This window comes from Diabrotica virgifera, chromosome 3, assembly GCF_917563875.1.
Source record: "Diabrotica virgifera virgifera chromosome 3, PGI_DIABVI_V3a".
NCBI classification, from domain to species: domain Eukaryota; kingdom Metazoa; phylum Arthropoda; class Insecta; order Coleoptera; family Chrysomelidae; genus Diabrotica; species Diabrotica virgifera.
Genome location: NC_065445.1, coordinates 72,923,632 through 72,945,887, shown reverse-complemented (window position 1 = coordinate 72,945,887; position 22,256 = coordinate 72,923,632). Strand labels below are relative to the sequence as shown.

Below are 22,256 nucleotides of genomic sequence, written 5' to 3'. Positions count from 1 at the left end.
CAAATCATATCGTTATCTGGTCAAAATACCTTCTCATGTTTCAAAGGCGGCAAGCAATATAAACACTATATAAACAGTGTCGTCGTCATAACTTACAATAATTATTTTATTTTTATAATACATTTTTTGTCTCATTTCTTTAGTACTTAAAAAATGAATAAGCACATTAAATTGCATTTGTAAGTATTATTATACTTTTAATGATCAATTTTAAATTTTAATAACTGTATTGTTTATACAGGATGTCCCATATATCATATATTATGCGAGATTTAATGACGTCAATTTGCTCAGTCCGCTGATTGGATAATGTAATTAATGGAATTTTTCATGTTTCATATTTTTATTTTTTCCATATTTTCCTTTGTATGTGTCCATGTCTAAGAGCCATATATGAGGAGAGGGAGTGTACATTGATTGAAGACTCTTGATTTTGAGGTATTGGGGGTATTTTTTTTCTTTAGAATAAAAGACAGTTTTCCGAGTGATGCCCAGGCCAATCTTATTATTTTTTTTTATTTCTTCGGTCTGATTTTTTTTATTTAATTTAGTGATTTGTCCTAGAATATCTCTTTTACTTGCTTTATTCTTGTTTGTGCCACTGTAATTATTGGTTCTCCTTGTTGATTGGTCATGGCTTTTGTTTTACTGCAAGCGATGTTCAGTCCCATCTTTGTCGATTCACTATCTAGTGCTTCCATCATTCTTTGTAATTCTTCACTATTTTCTGTTTTAATACAATATACAGGGTGTAACAAAAATAGAGGTCATAAATTTAATTACATATTCTGGGACCAAAAATAGTTCGATTGAACCTAACTTACCTTAGTACAAATGTGCACATAAAAAAAAGTTACAGCCCTTTGAAGTTAGAAAATGAAAATCGATTTTTTCCAATATATGGAAAACTATTAGAGATATTTTATTAAAAATAGACATGTGGCATTCTTATGGTAGTAGTATCTTTAGAAAAAATTATAGTGAAATTTGGACACCCCATAAAAATTTTATGGGGGTTTTGTTCCTTTAAACCCCCCAAACTTTTGTGTACGTTCCAATTTAATTATTATTGTAGTACCATTAGTTAAACACAATATTTTAAAAACTTTTTTGCCTCTTTGTACTTTTTCGAAAAGTCAGTTTTTATCGAGATATTTTGAATATTTGTCAAATCCACCACATATTTTGTATATGGCTAAGTACGATTATGGAGACTTGGTAATAGCATGAAAATTTATTTATGATTTACATTTTTAGGTATATTTTGAACCATATTAAAAAAGAAGTAATATCTCGATAAAAAGTGCCTTCTCGAAAAAATAAAAAGAGGCAAAAAAGTTTTAAAAACGCTGTGTTTAACTAATGGTACCACAGTAAAAGTTTAATTGGAATATACACAAACATTTGGGGGGTTTAAAGGATCAAAACCCCCATAAAATTTTTATGTAAACATATTACATGCCTTACCGAAAAAATACTAAGAGGCAAAAAAGTTTTAGAAATGTTGAATTTAACTAACGGTACCACAATAATAATTTAATTGGAACGTACACAAAAGTTTGGGGGGGTTTAAGGGAACAAAACCCCCATAAAATTTTTATGGGGTGCACAAATCTCACTATAATTATTTTTTAAGATGTTCCTGCCATAAGAATGCCACATGTCTATTGTGAATAAAAAATCTCTAATAGTTTTCGATATATTCGAAAAAATTGATTTTCATTTTGTAACTTCAAAGTACTGTAACTTTTTTTATGTGCATATTTGTACTAAGGTAAATTAGGTTCATTCGAACTATTTTTGGTCTGAGAATGTGTGATTTAATTTGACCTGTATTTTCGTCACACCCTGTATATACTTACAAGTCAAAAGTGATATTTGGAAAAATTGTGTAGCTCATGTTCAAGTAAAATAAAAATATTATCTTGCTTTGTCACCAATTATAATGTCTTCTTCTTTTCCTTCTTCTTCTTCTTGTGTAGACATGACTCTGTCTGTTTTTCAATGTGCCTCCAGTAAGTTGTCATTCCATCGTTTTCGTGGTCTTCCCACTTAGGTTTGGATCCCGCGTATGAAAAAAAAGTTGATTAATAGCAAGCTGAAAATTTTTTAATAGCTTAAGGGTGTCTAGTTGGAGAAACTTTGATATATGGGAACAGGGGAAGTTTTAATTGTGGAACAGGTTAAAAATTTGGAACGGCCAGACCACGAAAACGGCACATGTATTTTGTCCGACAGAACAGACTTAAATTCTCCGAACAGAGATTAAACTCTCATGCAAAAATCAGCCTACTATTTATCACCAAATGGGCGTTTTAATGAGTGGAACATGTAGAATATGTCAAATGACAGGAATTATGATAGGTGATAAATAGCAGTCTGATTTTTGCATGAGAGTTTAATCTCTGTTCGGAGAGTTTAAGTCTGACCGTTCCAAATTTTTAACCTGTTCCTCAATTAAAACTGCCCCTGTTACAGTGTTTTTATATATCACAGTTTATCCGACTAGACACCGTTTAAGCTATTAACAAGTTTTCAGCTTACTATTAATCAACTTTTTTTTTCATACGCGGGATACAGACCTAACTGATCGTCTTCCTATTGGGGAACCGTCTCTCGCCGTCCTTATTATTTTGTTTTTTGTCATTTGGCTCATGTAGTTGTTCCATTATACTCTTCTGCTTTTTACTCAGTTATTAATGTTGTCCACCTTGCATATCTGTCGTATATCTGCACTTCTAGCTCTTCCCATATCCCATCGATTTTTCAAAGTATTTTCATCTCTGCTGTTTCTAGCATTCTTTCTGTCCTTTCTGTATCAAGTCGTGTTTCTGCCGCGTATTTATGTCATTATTGGTCTGATAACTGTTATGTAAATTGCGCCTTTCACTTCTTTTCCAATATTGGTGTGATAGTTATAAACACAACAAGTGTCGAATCAAGTTCTGAACACACGGATAGTGATATATTTCAACTTGTCAAAAATATGTCCCATGTACAGTAGTAAAAGTGATCTCTCCATTAGTCATGAATTAAGACAATTCGACTTGAAGACGAATTGTTCGTTTTCATGTAAGTATTTTATGTGTATATTCAAAGTGTAGTCTTATTTCTTTAGTTCTCAAATTAATAAGCACGTTAAATTTCATTTGTATTATGTATTTTTAATTATCTTTGGTGTCAATTTCATAAAGAAATGTGAACAATTAACAACATTATTACTGTTTTAACAAATATTGAACCATAATTTAAAAATAAAAGTTTACTCATTAATTTCTATTGCGCCGCCTATGTTTTACAAACGGCGCCGACAATCGGTGTCGAATTTTGTTTTTATACTGGTCCAACTGACATCGTAAGAACAGTAGATGTAATGTGACATTTTTTGTCACAACTTGTTATTTTAAAAAGGTCGTCTTATAGACGTAGTGTCACATTACATCTATGGAAATGAGACGTCTACAGACGTTCTGTCCGTCAATGTGTTAATGAAATTTTGGAAATAGCCTCTACTTATCTCCAAATTCAAAGTCTACCCTATATATTATGGCGCTTTTATCTTGGGAGCGGTTCCCACCCCTTCTCGGGGGTGGAAATTTTTTTGGTTAAAATGACCACGGAAGTAACTAGAGAACCTAATTCTAGGCAAAACGGTTCTATATATTTTTTTGAAAACTCAATACTTTTGAGTTATTCGTGGTTGAAAATTGGCCATTTTGATTGAAAAATGACACCATTTCGGACGATTTTTTGCGAATACCTTAAAAATAATGCATCTCACGAAAAAAACTATGTAAATCGTTTTTGTAGCTTATAGAAAAACAAAGAGATTCGTTTCTTCGTAAATCTTCTAGATATAACAAAAAAAGAATAGATATGGTAGGTGAAAAGAGTTTGTTTTTTTGGTGCATGCTCAAATCTGTGTATTCAACTTAAAATAACAGAGAAACGGTCGATTTTAGGTGTATAATGCTACCAATATCTTTTGTAGTGCTTGAAAATACCTTTAAAATGAGCAATATTAAATGTCGATTACATTTAAACTAAGCGAGATACGCTTCAAAAAAAAAAATTGATGACTAATGTATTTTAAGAAAGAATGAGAAGTATATTCAACCCCACCCACCAGAATGCATCGTTTTCCTTCTACAATACCTTTTATTATAGTGTTATTTCTATGTTCAAACAGTTGGACGAGTTTAAAATAAATCATCATCATCATCACCATCATCATCACTGGCTCGACAACCCTTTCTGGGTCTTGGCCTGTTCCAGGATTCTTCTCCATTCTGATCTGTTTCGTGCTTTTTTGAAGATATTCTTCTTTAGCGGCGAATCGATTGAGGGTAAAATTTGATTGATCCCCGCGCATGCGCACACCGACAGTATGGTATTAGTTGTTATACGGGCTCTGATTGGGTGTTGAAATTTTGAAATGATCTGTCAATAATTGTTCAATATGGAGGTTATCGGTAAACAAAAATATTGTATAATATTAGTTTTTATTGATGTGTGGACAGAAATAAAATCAAATTTATAATTATAATGACTTTTTAAATAGTTTTGAAAAGCCGCAGGTACGTAATTCTAAATGTTTCAGTTGGAAATGCCTAATAGTTTCAATACCTATCTATTTGGAAAATGTAAACAAAATAATGTAGTTACCTATTAGTAGGCAATGCTTTAATTTATATAATCTGATTACGAACAAACTTTCTACAAATCTTCATCTCATATATCGTTTTCTTACTCTATATTTTGTTGTATTTTATTTCGACAAAAATCAAACTAATAATTTTATTAAATTCATATAAATTTATGGTGTAAACGTTTAGTTTGTGTATATTCCCACATGACGTATACGAGAGTTTGGTGCAGTTTGAAATGGCGTCAACTTTCGTACGGCGCGGTAGACGTGAAGTGGGTTCAAGCCCCAAGCAAGTTATTATTTTTTTATTTTTTTTATTGATTTTATGATTGTAAGTATATTATTATATAATTTTTGAAGATATTCCTCTTTTTTGAAAGTGGTAGATAAGAAAGTTAGTTTGATTTTTAAATAAAATAAGTACAAATAACCTTTTAAGTATATTTACTTCGTTTAAATTACCTATTATATAATAGAAGAATATCTTCTTACGTGCGTACAAAGTACACACACATTCTTTTTTTCTCCAGTTTTTTATTTTTAAGGTTATTATATCATTTTCTATTTGTTCTAAATATCTCAGCTTCGGTCTTCCTCTTGTTCTTTTTCCTACTGGCATCTGTTTGAATATTTTGTTTGGTATTTCGCTTTCTTCCATTCTTTCTACATGTCCCATCCAACGCAGCCATTAATGAATGTTATGATATCCGGATCCTGGTATATTTTGTATAATTCAAAGTTGTACCTTCTTCGCCAAATTCCGTTGTCTTTTGTGCCCTTATATACAGTGCTAGTCAAAAGTCCGTACCCCCCCTCTTATCTTTTGAACGGTTATACGTACAAAAGTGAAATTTGGAGGGAGGAAATAAACGGACATAAGCTCCTTAACTAGTCATGACAGGTGACGTAATAGTGACAGATGACGTTACAGAGCCACTGTGACCGATAATTTTAAATGGGACCTTATGGCAAGTGATACCTCGTTTGAAAGGTATTTAAAATACCTATTCAGCCATACTAATTTTTTTGGGTGTAGGTGGATTTTTATTTTGGTGAATAAATTAAATAAATATAATATTGTAGTTTCTCATTTAATTAACAAAAATTCAAATGTCCGCCTATGGTTTCTTTGTCAAAAAATTTGACGTTTTTCAATTTTCTAGTAGTTTTTACGTAAACTTCAACCCTTTTGACAAGTAATCATAGGCAGAATTTTGAATTTTTATTAATTAAATGCGAAACTACAATTTTATATTTATTTCATTTTTTCATCAAAATTAGCTTAAACTCAAACAAAATTAGTATAAATGAATAGGTATTTTCAATACCTTTCAAACGAGGTATCACTTGCCATAAGGTCCCATTTAAAATTATCTGTCACAGTGGCGCTGTAAAGTCATCTGTCACTATTACGTCATCTGTCATGACTAGTTAAGAAGCTTACGTCCGTTTATTTCCTCCCTCCAAATTTCACTATTATAGGTATAACCGTTCAAAAGATACGAGGGGGGGTACGGACTTTTGACTAGCACTGTATGTGTCGCAAGATTTTTCTTTCTAAGGTGGCTAGCAGTGTTTCCTCTCTTTTAGTGAGTGTCCAGGTTTCTGAGCCGTATGTGAGTACCGGTCTTATTAAGGTTTTTGTATATTTGGCATTTTGTTTTTCTTTCGACGTTATCTGATCTTAGTTGCCGAATTAAGCCATGGTAACTTTTATTGGCAATAAAACCATAACATGGTTTAAAATGAATGGTTTTCGAAAAAAGAAATAAGATCAAATTATAGAGCGCATTTTTAAATTTTCTTGATAATCTTCCTTTTTCTCCATGTAACTCGAAAAATAATAAGAGATACAAAAAAAAATATATGGTACAAAAATGTAGGGTTTTTTTAGATACAAATTTTGTTTTTATTTTTCATTGCTGTATCTCTTATCATTTTCAAGTTACATAGAGAGAAAGGAAGATTTTTAAGAAAATTTAAAAATGCGCTCTATAATTTATCTTATTTTTTTTCAAAAACCATTAATTTTAAACCCGTCTAACTTTTTGAACTTTGAACATATAAATAACACTATAGTAAAAGGTACTGTAGAAGGAAAACGATGCATTTAAATTCTGGTGGATAAGGGGTTAAATAAACTTCTCATTTTTTCTTAATATACATTAGTCATAATTTTTTTGCAGAATATCTCGCTTATTTTGAATATAAGAGACATTTAATATTTCTCATTTTAAAGGTCTTTTTAAGCACTACAAAAAGTATTGGTAGCATTATACACCTAAAATCGACCGTTTCTCTGTTATTTCAAGTTGAATATACCGATTTGAGCATGCACCAAAAAAACAAACTCTTTTCACCTACCATATCTAATTTTGTGTTATAACTAGAAGATTTATAAAGGAACGAATCTCTTTGTTTTTTTATAAGCTACAAAAATGTTTTTTTTAGTTTTTTAAATTAGGTTCATAGTTTTTTAAGGTATTCCCAAAAAAACTGTTCGAAAAGGTGTTATGGTTCAATGAAAATGGCAAATTTTTAACCACGAATAACTCAAAAAGTATTGAGTTTTCAAAAAAAAATATAGGAAAAGTTTTTGTTTAGAATTAGGTTCTCTAGCCACTTCCGTAGTTATTTTCTCCAAAAAATTTTCCACCCCCGAGAAATGGTGGGAACCACTCCAAGATAAAAGCGCACATCATCATAGGGTAGACTTTGAATTAGGAGATAAGTAGAGGCTATTATTGCAGATTTGGATTCCTTACATAAAAATGAATAACTTTTGTTCGATACATTTTTTCGAATTATGGGTAGATGGCGCCATATGGCGCAAAAAAACGATATTTAGAAATGGAAAATCCGTACTAAAATGGAAAACATAACTTTTTTGGTTTTAGGACCTAATCCTCACAACCCAGTAGGTCCCCATGACACTTTAGTAACTGCAAATTTAGCATCCAAGGGTCCCCTACTATACAGGGTGTAACAAAAATACAGGTCATAAATTAAACCACATATTCTGGGACCAAAAATAGTTCGATTGAACCTAACTTACCTTAGTACAAATGTGCACACAAAAAAAGTTACAGCCCTTTGAAGTTACAAAATAAAAATCGATTTTTTTCAATATATCGAAAACTATTGGAGGTTTCTGATTGAAAACTGGCATGTGGCATTCTTATGACAGGAATATCTCAAAAAAAAGTTATAGTGAAATTTGAGCACCCCATAAAAATTTTATGGGGGTCTTGTTCCCTTAAACCCCCCCAAACTTTTGTCTACGTTTCAATTAAATTATAATTGTGACACCATTGGTTAAACACAATATTTTTAAAACTTTTTTGCCTCTTAATACTTTTTCGAAAAGCTAGTTTTCATCGAGATATTTTGAATATTTGTGAAAGCCACCACATATTTGCATACTGTTAAGTACGATTATGAGACCTGGTAATAATATGCATTTATTTATAATTATTACAGTTTCGAGGTATATTTTGAACCATATTAAAAATGAATCCATATCTCGATAAAAGGTGCCTTATCGGAAAGATACTAAGAGACAAGAAAGTTTTAAAAATACTGTGTTTAACTAATGGTACCGCAATAATAGTTTCATTGGAACGTACACAAACATTTGGGGGGTTTAAAGGCACAAAACTCCAATAAAATTTTTATGTAAACATATTAAAAAAGAAGACACATCTCGAATAAAATTTGTTTATCGAAAAAATACTAAGAGGCACAAAAGTTTTAAAATTATTGTGTTTAACTAATGGTACTACAATAATAATTTGATTGTAACGTACATAAAAGTTTGGGGGGGTTTAAGGGAACAAAACCCCCATAAAATTTTTATGGAGTACACAAATTTCACTATAATTTCTTTTTAAGATGTTCCTAACATAAGAATGCCACATGTTCATTTTCATTATAAAATCTCTTATAGTTTTCGATATATCGGAAAAAATCGATTTTCATTTTGTAACTTTAAAGGGCTATAACTTTTTTTGTGTGCATATTTGTACTAAAGTAAGTTAGGTTCAATCGAACTATTTTTATTCCCAGAATATGTGATTTAATTTATGACCTGTATTTTTGTTACACCCTGTATATACAACGTTCTTATGAAAAAAAAATTGTTGATAATGTTGATAATTTTATTGATAAAATGTTGATAATATTGTTGATAGTCGATTGTAATTAAAATTGAAATAACTATTATTTATTTTCAAATAAACCAATTTTCAATAGTATGTATAAGCATAAGTAAACACACAAGTTTTGCTTTTTGTTCCTTTCAAATAAAATATCACTGTTTCATAACAAGTGCATATTGGGCTAATATAATTCTGACAATGGTCATATTTCTCTTAAATTGTATGCGATACTTGTAGACATGCATAAAACACAAGAATTCGTCACGATTGAAGACAAGTTCGAAGAAGAACCATATTTCTTACAATAAAACCTAGGTGCTTAAAAAATCTGATTTTTTATTTTGGATCTTCGTTTCAGAACATGGTTTTTCTACCAGAAGATGGCCTTACGAAAAAGGTTACAGTACGTGATACCATCCAACAGTCAGAAAAGAAACAGGCTTTTATAAATATATTTCCCTCCAAGACCATCGACAGTATCTTCAGAGAAGTTTCCAAAGAGTTCAGCTATAACCATGATGAAATCGAACTCGTCCTTCAAATTGGCAAGAAAGACATGGTATGTAAAAAATTCTTAATTAATACTGTATTGTGTTAGCAATAATATATATTATAAGGTTTTAGAATAGAATAGAAATATGCTTTATTGTCACTGAAAATTTTTGCAATTTTATGGACAAAGCTTACATACAGTCAAAAGAAAAATAATATCAACAACAAATAACAACTACAATTTACTAAAATTAGATAAATCGTCAATATACAGTAAATATGATATAAAACCAAAGACAAAAACAATTAATTGCAAAATTTATATAAATTGCAAATTGAACATACTTACAACAAATACAACATTAGGAATTGACAGTTTAAGCTACTGCGTATGAAACCCAATTTTCTTAGTTATTTATTAAGAAATTCTTCTATTGAATAATATGGTCTTTTAGATAGATAGGCTTTTGTCATTTTACGGAAATTTGGGAAAGATGTTGCAGATTTAAGTTGTAAAGGGTTGTAAAGTTTTTTTGCGGAATATAATATAGATTTCTTTACTAACTCAGTGGATGGGATCGGTAAGTCAATATCAAATATTGAATTTCTGGTGGAGTAAATATGATTGGGCCTTGCTGGAAAGACATGAAGGTCTTTACGAATTAAACAAACCGTTTCTAGAATATATAAAGATGGAAGTGTTAAAATTCCGTGATTTCTGAAGTATCTTCTGCAATGTGTAGATCTTCTGAGGCCAAACAGATATCTTATTGCTCTTTTTTGCAATTTAAAAATAACATCAAATTGAGCAGCTGTACTAGAACCCCAAAAAGGAAGACCGTATCGAAGATGAGACTCAAACAGCGAAAAATATCTTATTTTAGAAGATGCTAAATTGAGTTCTCTTGAGACAGATCTTATTGCATAGCAAGCTGAGGCGAGTTTCTTACTTAACGAATCGATATGAAGGGACCATTTGAGGTTGCTGTCTAAAAAAATACCAAGAAATTTTACAGAATCAACGGTACTGATCTGGCTGTTATTAAGAGGCAAAGGTTGAAGAGCTCCTTTATAGGATAATGCTACTGTTTTATCTATATTAAAAGAGAGTAAATTAGAGTCAGACCAGGTCTTTATCGTCAGTAGATCCGAAGTTATAGTTTCATGAAGAGATGCAATAGTTGAGTTGCTCCAAGTGATACTGGTATCATCAGCAAAAAGAAAAATTTTCCCATCGATTTTTAAATTAGTGATGTCATTTATAAAGATAAAATGTTGTTATCAACGATAAAGGACATAAGTCGAGTTTTAATGAATCTTTCAATAATTTTGGAGAGTACCGGTAGTAAGGCAATAGGTATATAGTTGCAGGCATTAGATTTTTCACCACCCTTATGAAGAGGAATTATAATGGCTGTCTTTAGGCACTCTGGAAATTTACCTTTTTCGAAGGAATCATTAATTAGTGAGACGGGGATTTCCAACACATTTTCTGTGAGATTAGAGAAAATTTTTATAGATAGTCCATCAGCACTACAGGATGATTTGCTTTTGATACTATTGATTGTTTGGGTCAGTTCAGAGTTATCGACTGGTTTTAAAAATAATGAATTCGAGACCTTTCTTGAATTAGGGAGATAGGAAATGGGATCTTGTTGCGGCAAAATAGTTGATGTTATATTTTTACTCACATTAACGAAGTAATCGTTTAGACTTTCAGGATTTGGAAGGGAAAATGATTGAGCTGTGTGAGTTTTATTTCGAAGATCGTTTATTATAGACCAGGTTTCTTTTGCAACACTTTTAGAGCTTCCCAGACGATTTTGATAATAGGCTTTTTTAGCTGATTTGACAAGTTTTAGATATGTTGTCCTGTACTTCTTGATATATTCAGTAAATTTCTTGATGTATAGAAGTGAACGCATATTCTTGGCTGATATGCGGATACCTTTCGTAACCCAAGGTTTCCGATGTTTTGGCTTAATAGCAATTAAAGGAAATGCCTTATTGAAGATGCGGAGAAGCTTATCTAAAAAACACTGAAATTATAGTCCACGTCTATAGAAGGAAACTGCCACTCAGAAGTTAAGCATAAATTTTGGAATTTACGAAAATTCTGGGCGGAAAAAATCCTACCTAAACGTCGGGTTTTTGAGGAGGGTTTGCTGAAGATGTTAAACTTCGTATACACTGCTTCATGATCAGATAGTCCTGCATTAATAAATGTAGATCAGACATCAAGGGGTGAGAAATCTGAGACAGTAATATAATCGATTATGGTAGATGTAGATTTTGTAATCCTTGTAGGAGAATTAACGTGCATTGAGAGACCATACGATTAAAATATGTTGACCAGGGACACTTGAGTAGCACAAGCAGCAGCATAATTAATGTTAAAGTCACCGCATAGAATTTTTCTGCTTTTATGAGGCAGGTCATCTAACAAATTTAGCAGGTTCTGAAAAAATAGTTCCACGATAGAGTCAGGTGATCTATAAATGCAAATAATGTAAATATTAAGATTTTTATTATAAACTAAAGAAAACTCGAAAGACGGATTCACTTAACAAAAAGTCATATTTTGTTACCAGAAAAAAATCATTATTTCTAGAGAGAATTAGGGTGCCTCCATGAGCCGAACTTGGACGATCATACCTGGCCATTGTGGTATATTTTTCTACAAAAAAAGGCTCGTTGACTTCAAGCCAGTGCTCTGTAACCGCAACTATCGGGGGAAATCCTAATTCCTCCAGAAACAAAAATAATTCATCAGTTTTATTTCTTATAGAACGAATATTAATCAGAACCACGCCAAAGTTGTCATCACTAAAATAATTTGAGATTTCTAATCTCTCAGAACACGTCGTGTTGTTTAAAAATTTAGCTTTGTAGAGCCAGTGGAATAATAACTTCGGTGACATTCCCTTGACTTTTGTAGGTGTATAATTCTTTCCGAACTGAGATAGGACCTATAAGATGCAAGATCAGCTTCCACTTCAGCTGGACCAATTCCGTAGGCATGGTTAAATTCTAGAAGAACTTTTCGAAGTTCTTCGGTCCTAGTAGGTAGTCCTTCGGAAGCCAAAAAGAGTTTCACGCTGGTGTTGGTGTATCCATCATAAAATACAGAAGAAGGCTGGTCGTGTAGAAAAGCAAGATGTAGTTTAATTGCTTTTAAGATATCCGGTTCCCTTAATCTTGCAAGAAGATAGACGTTTTAGATTTTATGCCTATTTTGAATGAAGAACCAGTTGCTGTGTTGGCGTCTTGAAGTAGGGCGTAACATCGAATATATTTCTTAATACCAAGCTTCTATTTAATGTAGTGAACTACTTGAATAGGGGTGTAAATTGGGGTTAAGTTGCTAATAACGACAAAGTGACATTTATCTTCTGCAATTTTTGATTTTTTGACTGGACTAGCTTAGAAATGAGTGTCTTCAGTTTGTGTACTTGAGGTGGCATATACTATGTTTCTCTTCACTACCTCTTTCTTCGTTGGTATAGCAGGTAGTTTGTGTGAAAGATTACTCATTTGATTAGATATTTCACTTATGTTTGAGGAGAGCCTGTCTAATCCTAATTTTATCTCAGATGAATTTGAATCTTGCACTTGGACTTTAATTGTGTCATTGGAACAGCCGAAAAAAACTGACGATATATATATTGAAGATATCTTGTTCCATCTGCCTTATCGATTTTAAAAGATATTCGGGATTTAGCAGGTTATTTAAGTTATGGATCTCGTCAATTTTTTTTGTCAGATAGTCTAATTTGCCGTCATTTTTGGTTAATAGGTCATATGTCTCGATGAAAATTTGCAAATTATCAGTGACTTTTTTTTGTAACTTGAATTAAGGCGTCAAAATTCTCTTGTGGTATTTGATTTTTTGATAAATGGTTTATTTTTTCATTTAAATATCTGAGGCTAGGCGAATCACATAATGTACAGAAGAATCTTAAATGACAATTTTTTGGGTCCAGTAGAGTTTTTGCCGTTGTTTTGTTGAGACTAGAACATTTGATGCAAAAATACCGTTTACAATCTCCATGGCAACGTAACTTTTATTTTTCGTTTTGGGAAAATTCATCTAAGAAAATTTCACAATTATTGTATGCCATAATGTAAAGGTTAAAGATACAAATATTTTTCTAGGTCGTTGAAAGTTGGTCGATGTGATGATAGTAATAAAAATATAAACACTTACAGCTAGTTTTCTTTTTAAACTAGCAAATTTCAATTTTGGGGTGGTCTTCTAGCTCAGCTAATTTTGTTCTGACTTTTTCTTCCATCATTTCCAATACTCTTATTTGTTTAAGTTTTCTGAATAGGAAACGTTCAGTGACGTATCTGGGCACATTTGCAGATTCTCTAAGGCAGTTGTATCTTGTGCAGCTTGTATCTTTATTTTGTTGCTTTGACTTATGTATGTATCTCCATGCGAGAGTTGCATATGTAATTATTGGTATGCTTCTTTTCATGAGCATTTTTCAGTGCGTCACAAATGATAGAAAAAAAGGTAAGTGCGTGATAATATACATTTTAGTGACATGACATTTTAGTTAAATCTGACAGTTGTCACATTTTATTTGCAATTTGGCATAAAAACAAATTAATTGCGTTTATTGCATTTATAAAATGGCATTTTCTTTGATTTGTATAGTCTTATAAATTGTTCAGATTATATTCTTATATATATTATATAATTCGCAAATTATTTTATTTTCGATTATAGCGCCATCTATTGACAACTAGAATAAATGTTATAAATGTCACCGACGAAATGTAATCACCGACGTGCATTTTTTCTGTAACATACAATTTAACGCGTTAGAAAGAAATCGAAAAACTGTGACGCACTGAAAGATTCTCGTGAGAAAAAGCATAGTATGATGCTGTTAGTACTGTGGTAGTATCATTCTTACGTTTGTTTACATAGCTAATTTGGTTCTTCTTCCTGTGAGTCCTCTTATTGCTTTTTCGGTTCTTTCCGTTGCTGTTTTCTTGGCTGTCGCGTCATGTGTGGTATGAATGTTAGACCTTGTAGTCCATTGAAATGTTACATATTTTAGGCCGTACCTTGCATTTGTTAGAGGAGTCAATTTTATTTTTTTAATGTGTAGAAGGGATCAGCAGAAGCTTAAGTTCAAGTTTTTGGGGTCGCCACCCTTGTCCCCCCGGCTGCCATCTTAGAAAAGGTGTGCAAAAGGGTTTCGCGCTATATCTCATAAACTACCAACCCTACAGAAAATCCAATACAACATAAAATGTAGCAAATTAAATTTTCTACAATTTTGTTTGTATTACTTTTATTGTCAAGTGACCAACAAAAAAGATATAAACAAAAATAAGTAAAAATTTTTTAACAAGTTTCTTTTTGGAGGTTCTAACTTTTTTTCAGTTCATTTTACAATAAAATAACAGAAATTTTGTAGAGGGTTTTTCAGCGAACAATTTCCACTATATAGTTGTTTAATTCTATTTATCTATCTAGGCTTTACAGCGCTCCAAACTTGACCAGATTCTCGAATGCTCATAGGGATACAATAAAAACAAAACGCTAGGCTTACTTTTATATCTATATATTTTTTATTCATATAATTTATTATGATTTTAACATTTCCATGCTATTATTAATCTATTTTTGACCTTTCTCCCCACTATAAAACTTAGAACCCTAAGCATAAATAGAAAAGGCTCAAGAAGTTGTTTGAGGACAAATTCGCCGGTCCAGAAGAAGAATGACGCAACCGCAAAATGCAAAATTCTTCAGAAGAGCAAAAAAACGATTTTTAAATATTTAAAATAGGAATTAAATGAAGAGTAATCGTCCAGAAGTATCGGTATTGCGTTTGTTTTTTGACAACGATGGCTTTTATTTTCATCGATATTGGTTCGAATTTTATTATCTTAATTTAATCGCCCCATTTTCAACCCTATCTACAGTTGCGCCATTATGCATCTGAAACAATGTCTAACATAGCGTGTATTTCAGTAACGACGTAACTACCCTATAGTGGCTCAGCACATTTTTACAGTTCGGTCGTTTTTGTATCATCTGTACATAGTATTTTAGAAGTTAATTGCGCAATAAACAGTAATTGACAAAATTTGCAGTTACGTCATTCTTCTTCCCTACCGGACTGAATATCTGCCTGCTATTACTTTTATTATTATAATTTATCCTAGGTAGCACAGCAGTCGGTTCCCCCCCCCATATTCTTACAGTTGTGCTACCTATTTGGCCACGTGCAGTCGTATTAAAAATTGTGAAAAGTATTTTGAGTTTTATAGATAACCCTTACGCTCCATGATGTTACAATTGTGTGAGTCTAATCTAAATGCTGTTTTAGGCTTAAAATCAAATTTTCACCAATCGCTCCCGCACGACATGACTGTGCTAGGTGCGAGTAGTCACGCTGAATCGGTACCGTTCGTCTCCCTTCTCATTCTTTGACGTGATTAGAGTATGAACGGACGTATTTCGTAATAATTTAGACTTGTGTGTACTGCAATGGCAAAAAATAGTAAGTATTACTAAGAATCAGTTTAAAACAAGTTAGATGGGTATTATTGCTTTAAATAGGTTTAGTTTCACTAAGTTTCGTACAAAAATGATTAAATGTATTAAAGGTTATATTCTTATGAGTTACTTTTGGCGCTAGATCACAATTGTGGGGTTCGGGAGTTAACACAGTAAAAATCGAAAAAAAAACAGACAGAACCAGCTAAGTTTTTTGTTGCAGGAGATACAAGAAAGGTTAACTTGGACGAACTTACGGCTAATCCGGATAAAATTTATGAACTGATAGATGAATGTGGGTCCGATTTTGAGATTGAAAGCGACTATGATGATGATTATTTTGAGCCAAACATCGCTGATGAAGAGTATGATGAGGAATATAACATCGAAGAGGAAAATCCTGAACCTTCTACGAGCAAAAATGTACCTTCCGTAGGCATAAAATGGACCAAAGATTCATTCGCAAGCAAGAATATTTCGGAAGAATCCAATGGGACTGATGATATCAATGACGTTTTGAGTCCATTTGGTTATTTCAGTCGATATTTAGATGATGATTTTTTTGAAATGGGAGCAAAACTAACTTCGCAATACTATTTGCAAGAGACTGGCATGGAAATAAAACCAGATATTTCTCCCGAAGAAATCAAACAATTTTTTGGTATGCATGCGGTCATGGGATGTTTTAAGTTTCCCAGAATACACCTTTACTGGAGTGTAAAGTACCGACTACCAATCATAGCTGATGTAATGAATCGAGACAGATTTTACAAATTACGCACAAACTTTCACCTTGTAGATAATTTATCGGTAACTGAAGAGATAAAACAACAAAATCGCCTTTGGAAAATTCAGCCGATGATAGATAGAGTAAGAAAAAGATGTCTAGAAATTCAGAGACTACGTGGGACGTCATTTTCAATTGATGAACAAATGATACCCTTTATGGGCCGATGTCCAATACGACAATTTGTAAAAAATAAGCCGAGACGTGTTGGCCTAAAAAATTTTGTTTTGACGACATCTTGTGGCACAGTACTTGATTTTGAAATTTACCAAGGCTCTCTGACTCCGCTGAAAAATAAAGAACTCGGTTTAGGACCGTCGGTCGTTCTTCGCCTAGTAGAAACTTTGCCTCCGGAAAGTTGCGTCTTCTTTGATAGATATTTTTCGACTTTGTCATTATTTGATAAATTGCTTGAACTGAAAATAGAAGGAACGGGGACAATTATGCCAAACAGGACAAAGGGACGTGTATTTAAAAAAGACAAAGAAACGAAAAGAGGTCAGTCAGAAGAATACGTAAGAAGTGACAAAAAGGTATGCTTGACAAAGTGGAAAGATAATAAATCCGTAATTATGGCTTCCACGGCTTTTGGAGTAAAACCTTTACAAAACGTCAAGAGATGGGACAAACAAGAAAAAAAACATGTCGAAGTAACTTTTCCAAAAGTTGTTAACATATATAATGAAAAGATGGGAGGTGTCGATGTATGCGATCAAATGATTGAATCTTATAGAACCTTTTTTAAAACTCGTAAATGGACTTTTAAAACTATCCTTCACTTATTTGATTTATCCATCGTTAACAGCTGGATGGAATATCGAAAAGATTGTAAAAACAATAAATACAAAACAAAAGATATCTTGGACCTGCTACAATTTCGGTTAAATTTGGGTGAATTTTTGATCTGTGGAACAAAAACCAGAAGACCAGAAAGAGACAATGAAGATAACACAGAAGAATCCAGTATCAAAAGGGTTAAGTACGCTTCAATGCCCTGTCGTGACAAAAGGTATGATGGGTTTGATCATTGGCCTGTTCATGAAAATCAAAAAAATCCTAACACATGTCGTCTAGAAACCTGTCAAAGTAGATCAAGAATAAGGTGTAGTAAGTGTGATGTTTATCTTTGTTTAAGTAACAAACAAAAATGTTTTGTTCAATTTCATTGCAAATAACTTTATTCAATAAATTTGGTTTCATTTTTCTCAAATTGGTTTCATTATCACAATTGTGCTAGTTATCTGTGTGCTACTGTATGACACAATTGTGATAGTCATTGAATCCTGTCAAATGTCACTTTGAAAATTATGCAAAAAATTTGACTTCTTATTAAGGTATAAACTAACATTATCCTAAAATTTTAACTCAATATTTAAAATCATTTACGTTCGGGAGCGTAAGGGATAATACTATTGAGAGTCTTGTGGGCAAAACTTATATTTGTGTGATTAGATAAGCATTTTGGGGTTTTTGTAAGCGCGCATTATGAGTGGTGGTTCTTTTATTTGTAAGAAATCTCTGGGGAAAATTATTTGTCAGTGGGAAAGTCGAGCCATCTTTACTCACTGTTGTCGGCGAACGTTTTTCGTCTCTTTATATGGCGGAAATAAAGACGATTCTCTGGAAACCCCGAGATACAAACGATTCGCTAAAACAATGACAAAAAATGCATTTAATCTCTTCTCACTTCCTTCCTAATCCTAAACACAAGATGTAGCCCGTTTCCATAGACTCCGAGTGTATCACCAGATTCAGTCATGGCTCGGTAAACATTGTGATCCAGAAGATTGGGGCTGGAAAAAGCATGGAAAATTTTGGATACCAATCCCAACTTCTAAGTCTCCAGTACCCCCGAGCTTATTATTCATCTTTTGCAGATGCAATGGAAACTGGAAGTGCATGTAGTTGCCGAAAAGCAGGCCTCAAATGTTCAGCAGTGCACCTCCATTATGGTGGTGAAAGTTGCAGCAACATCGTAGACATATCAACATTAATTATTGAAGAAAATGAATTGGAAGATTAATTACCGACAATGACGCCAACTCTAACTCTCATTATACCACAAAAATTCACCTCGTATACTTATTCATATCTTGACTTCCAGCCTGGACCATCGAAAAAAATGAAAAATAACTATGATAGATCGTTTTCAACATATTACACTGGTAAAGACACAGTTTGCTGCCGGAAATTTTTTTACTGTGTCTAGGTAATTTGGGTCTGCTGAATCCAAAAATGCCACCAGATTTGTTCCATCAGATCGTTTTCAGAAAATACGACAACAGATCACATTTCTAGCATATAGGGTAATTTAACGCAGCACCACCTACATATGTAGTGCTGCTACCCATGAAATAAACCAAATACGAATAAAAAGTAAGATATTAATTGTACTATAATGTACTTACAAAAATCATCACACATATCTGCCAAAAAAACTTAACTTTAACTCTAACCTAACCGGCAGCGTCGCAACAAAAATGTGTTATTCGGCGTCACCTAAAAACTTCCTTTCATATGATTTTCTTGCAAAGGCTTTAAAAGGACGGTCCCTTTGAAGACCCCAGCAGTAATCCGCCATCATGTGATAGCCCCATCTTCCTGATACCCCTCTTTCATCGTTTTGATATCTTGGTGAAGATTTTCTGGGAAACGGTCTAAGTGGCTGTGGAAGTAATGAATTTTAATACTCATATGACAACCGTGTTTGTTAAAATTGTTGAGCATTTATTCCACTTTAATGCTCAATTGGTATACTTCCATATTTGTTGCCATTATGTAGAAGGACACACTTTAAACTTAGTTTGGAACTGTCAAAAAAAGATGCCAGTGATCTGGTGTATACTCCGATACACCCATTTTTTCTAACAGTCCTTTAAAAAACCGTATCATCTTGCTGAGAAAAAAAGGCAAAAGATCTTTTATCTCTATTACCGTAGTATGTAATTTTGGTGTCTGAGTGACGAACATTCTTTTCTTTTAGTCTGGAGGTAAACAACTCGGAAGAATCCTTGGGAAGGTTCAAATTTCTGATAAAATCACTTAGCTCTTCCTGAGTAAAGCGCTCAGGACGTGTTGAATCCCCTTCAAAATCACTGTCGTCTTCCTCAAATCTATTAGTCTGCAGTTCGTCAAATAATGTTTCGGCATTATCCTCTGGTAACATAGGTAGGCTGCTAAATATTGAAATGGGTATCTGCTCAAGCTGATGTGGAATTGGTCTTATTGCTGAATCCAGGTTAGGATATGTTCACGTATATCGATTGTGACGATTAATGCCCTTTATATTCACAAGACAGAAATACCAATCGTCAAAATGATTTTTTGTTCCCTCCATACCATTGGAAAACCAAATTTAAACATTTTCGTTGTTCTTTCGTCCACTCACTGTCGCAAGTTTTCAATACAAGCTTTGCACACTACATGTGGAGCTCAGGATTTATCTTGATCTCCTAAATTACCACCAAAATAGGCCTTTTGTTCATTTGCCCATTTGTCTTAGAATTTGTTAAGTTTGTTTATAAACATATTGCAATTATAGTGGTGGAATATACAGAAATGTAAGAATATTTAAGTATTTGATAAGTATGTTATACCTATCTCGAAAACTAGAGCTGATACAAAGAAAAGGTTTTTATTTTTGGAATCAGCACACATGAATTAACTAAAATCAGTTGATTTTTTTTCGACAGCAAGACAAAAATTTTTTTTTGTTGGGCTGTGTTATAATAATAAATAATATTATTTTGTCTAGAAATTGTCCGTGGATTAGGCTTATTGGGGATATCACAAAAAACGCCTCTCCAGACTCTACCTCCTAGGTGGCGGGGAAAGAGTCAAAAATAGCTTAATAATAGCATAGGAATGTTAAAATCATAATAAATAAATATATAGATAGAAAAGTAAGCCTAAGGTTTTGTTTTTATTGTATTCCTATGAGAATTCGAGAATCTGGTCAAGTTTGGAGCGCTGTAAAACCTAGATAAATAAATAAAATTAAACAACTTTTAGTGGAAATTATTGTTCGTTGAAAAATCCTCTACAAAAGCGCTATGATGTTATGAACTAGCTGCTGGTATGAGCACATTGTGTAAATTTTAGGAAATAAGGAGTCTAATGCTCATAATCTTATTGAAGGTTTTATTTACTACAGTTTGTGGGCGACCGGTTTCGGCGTTTACAATTTTGTATGTCATCATCAGGCCCTTAGAAACTGAACAAAGATATCAGTACAAGAAGTATACAGTGTACAACCTGGTGTTAGAATAGTAACAATTTAGCTTCTGTGTCTTACTAGATTTCAAACTCATATGGTCTTCTAAATGTGTTCCTTGGTTGCCTAGGTGTTCTAAATATGTATCTCAATTAATTGTAGTGTATGTGTGTGAGATACTGAATATGTTAATTTTTACTGAATAAGTTACTGAATACGTTAATTGAGATACATATTTAGAACACCTAGGCAACCAAGGAACAGATTTAGAAGACCATATGAGTTTGCAATCTAGTAAGACACAGAGGCTAAATTGTTACTATTCTAACACCAGATTGTACACTGTATACTTCTTGTACTGATATCTTTTTTCAGTTTCTAAGGGCCTGATGATGGCGTACAAATTGTAAACGCCGAAACCGGTCGCCCACAAACTGTAGTAAATAAAACCTTCAATAAAATTATGAGCATTAGACTCATTATTTCCTAACATTTACACAATGATGTTATTTTATTGTGAAATGAACGGAACAAAAGTTATAACCTCCAGAAGGAAACTTCTTACAAAATTTTCTCTTATTTTTGTTTATAACTTTTTTGTTGGTCACTTGACGATAAAAAGTAATAGATAGAAAATTGTAGAAAATTTAATTTGCTACGTTTTATGTGTAATTACATTTTCTGTAGGGCTGCTAGTTTAGGAGATACAGCGCGAAAGCCCTTTGCACCCCTTTTTCCAAGATGGCGGCCGGGGGACAAGGGTGGCGACCCCAAAAACTTGAACGTCAGCTTCTACTGAACCCCTCTACACATTAAAAAAAATAAAATTGACTCCTCTAAGAAATGCAACCCTAAATGTAACATTTCAATGGACTATTGGTCCATTATGATTCCTAGGTATTTAGCTGTGTTTTGCCATTCGATAGGCCTGACTTGCACTGTTAGCTGTTTTTCTGAGTTACCCGTTCTCTTTTTGAAGATAACCACTTGGGTCTTCTATGGATTGATTGCTATTTTGCATTGGATACTCCATTCTTCTATTATATCAGTGCCGTCTGTAGATTTCGATATCCGGGTTTGAGTGTTTTGCCGCGATTTCCGGGTGTTCATGGAACATCTACTTTATACAGGGTGTTTCATTAATAATTGTCCATATAGTAACTGGAGAAACCTTAGCAAAAAATACGAAGATTTAACCTAAAACACTTAAATAAAATGTTGTTTCTTACTGAGTTACAGGGTGTTTTATCTAAAAATTTAGAAACTATTTTTGCTTAGCGTTTTAAAACTATTCGACTTACCATTTTTATACTTGGCCGAAAGTGCGACTACTAGACACCCTACTAAATTATAATAAACATACGTTTCTAGCTACTACCAGAGGCGTACGACAGGGGATGGTGAATGGTTGACCCTTCTCAAATTCTACGCCACTG

At 32.9% G+C, this 22,256-nt stretch overlaps 1 protein-coding gene across 4 annotated transcripts in view; it reads left to right on the top strand.

The window, feature by feature from the left end:
* LOC126881126 (ubiquitin carboxyl-terminal hydrolase 47) overlaps window positions 1–22,256 on the top strand; it is a 138,640-nt gene that overhangs the window by 9,116 nt on the left and 107,268 nt on the right. For all 4 annotated transcript variants that reach the window (XM_050645186.1, XM_050645185.1, XM_050645187.1 and 1 more), the window contains one exon: window positions 9,164–9,364. In XM_050645186.1, the coding sequence (XP_050501143.1) occupies window positions 9,167–9,364 (198 nt within the window). In that variant the 5' untranslated portion in view covers window positions 9,164–9,166. The remainder of the gene's footprint in view (window positions 1–9,163; window positions 9,365–22,256) is intronic.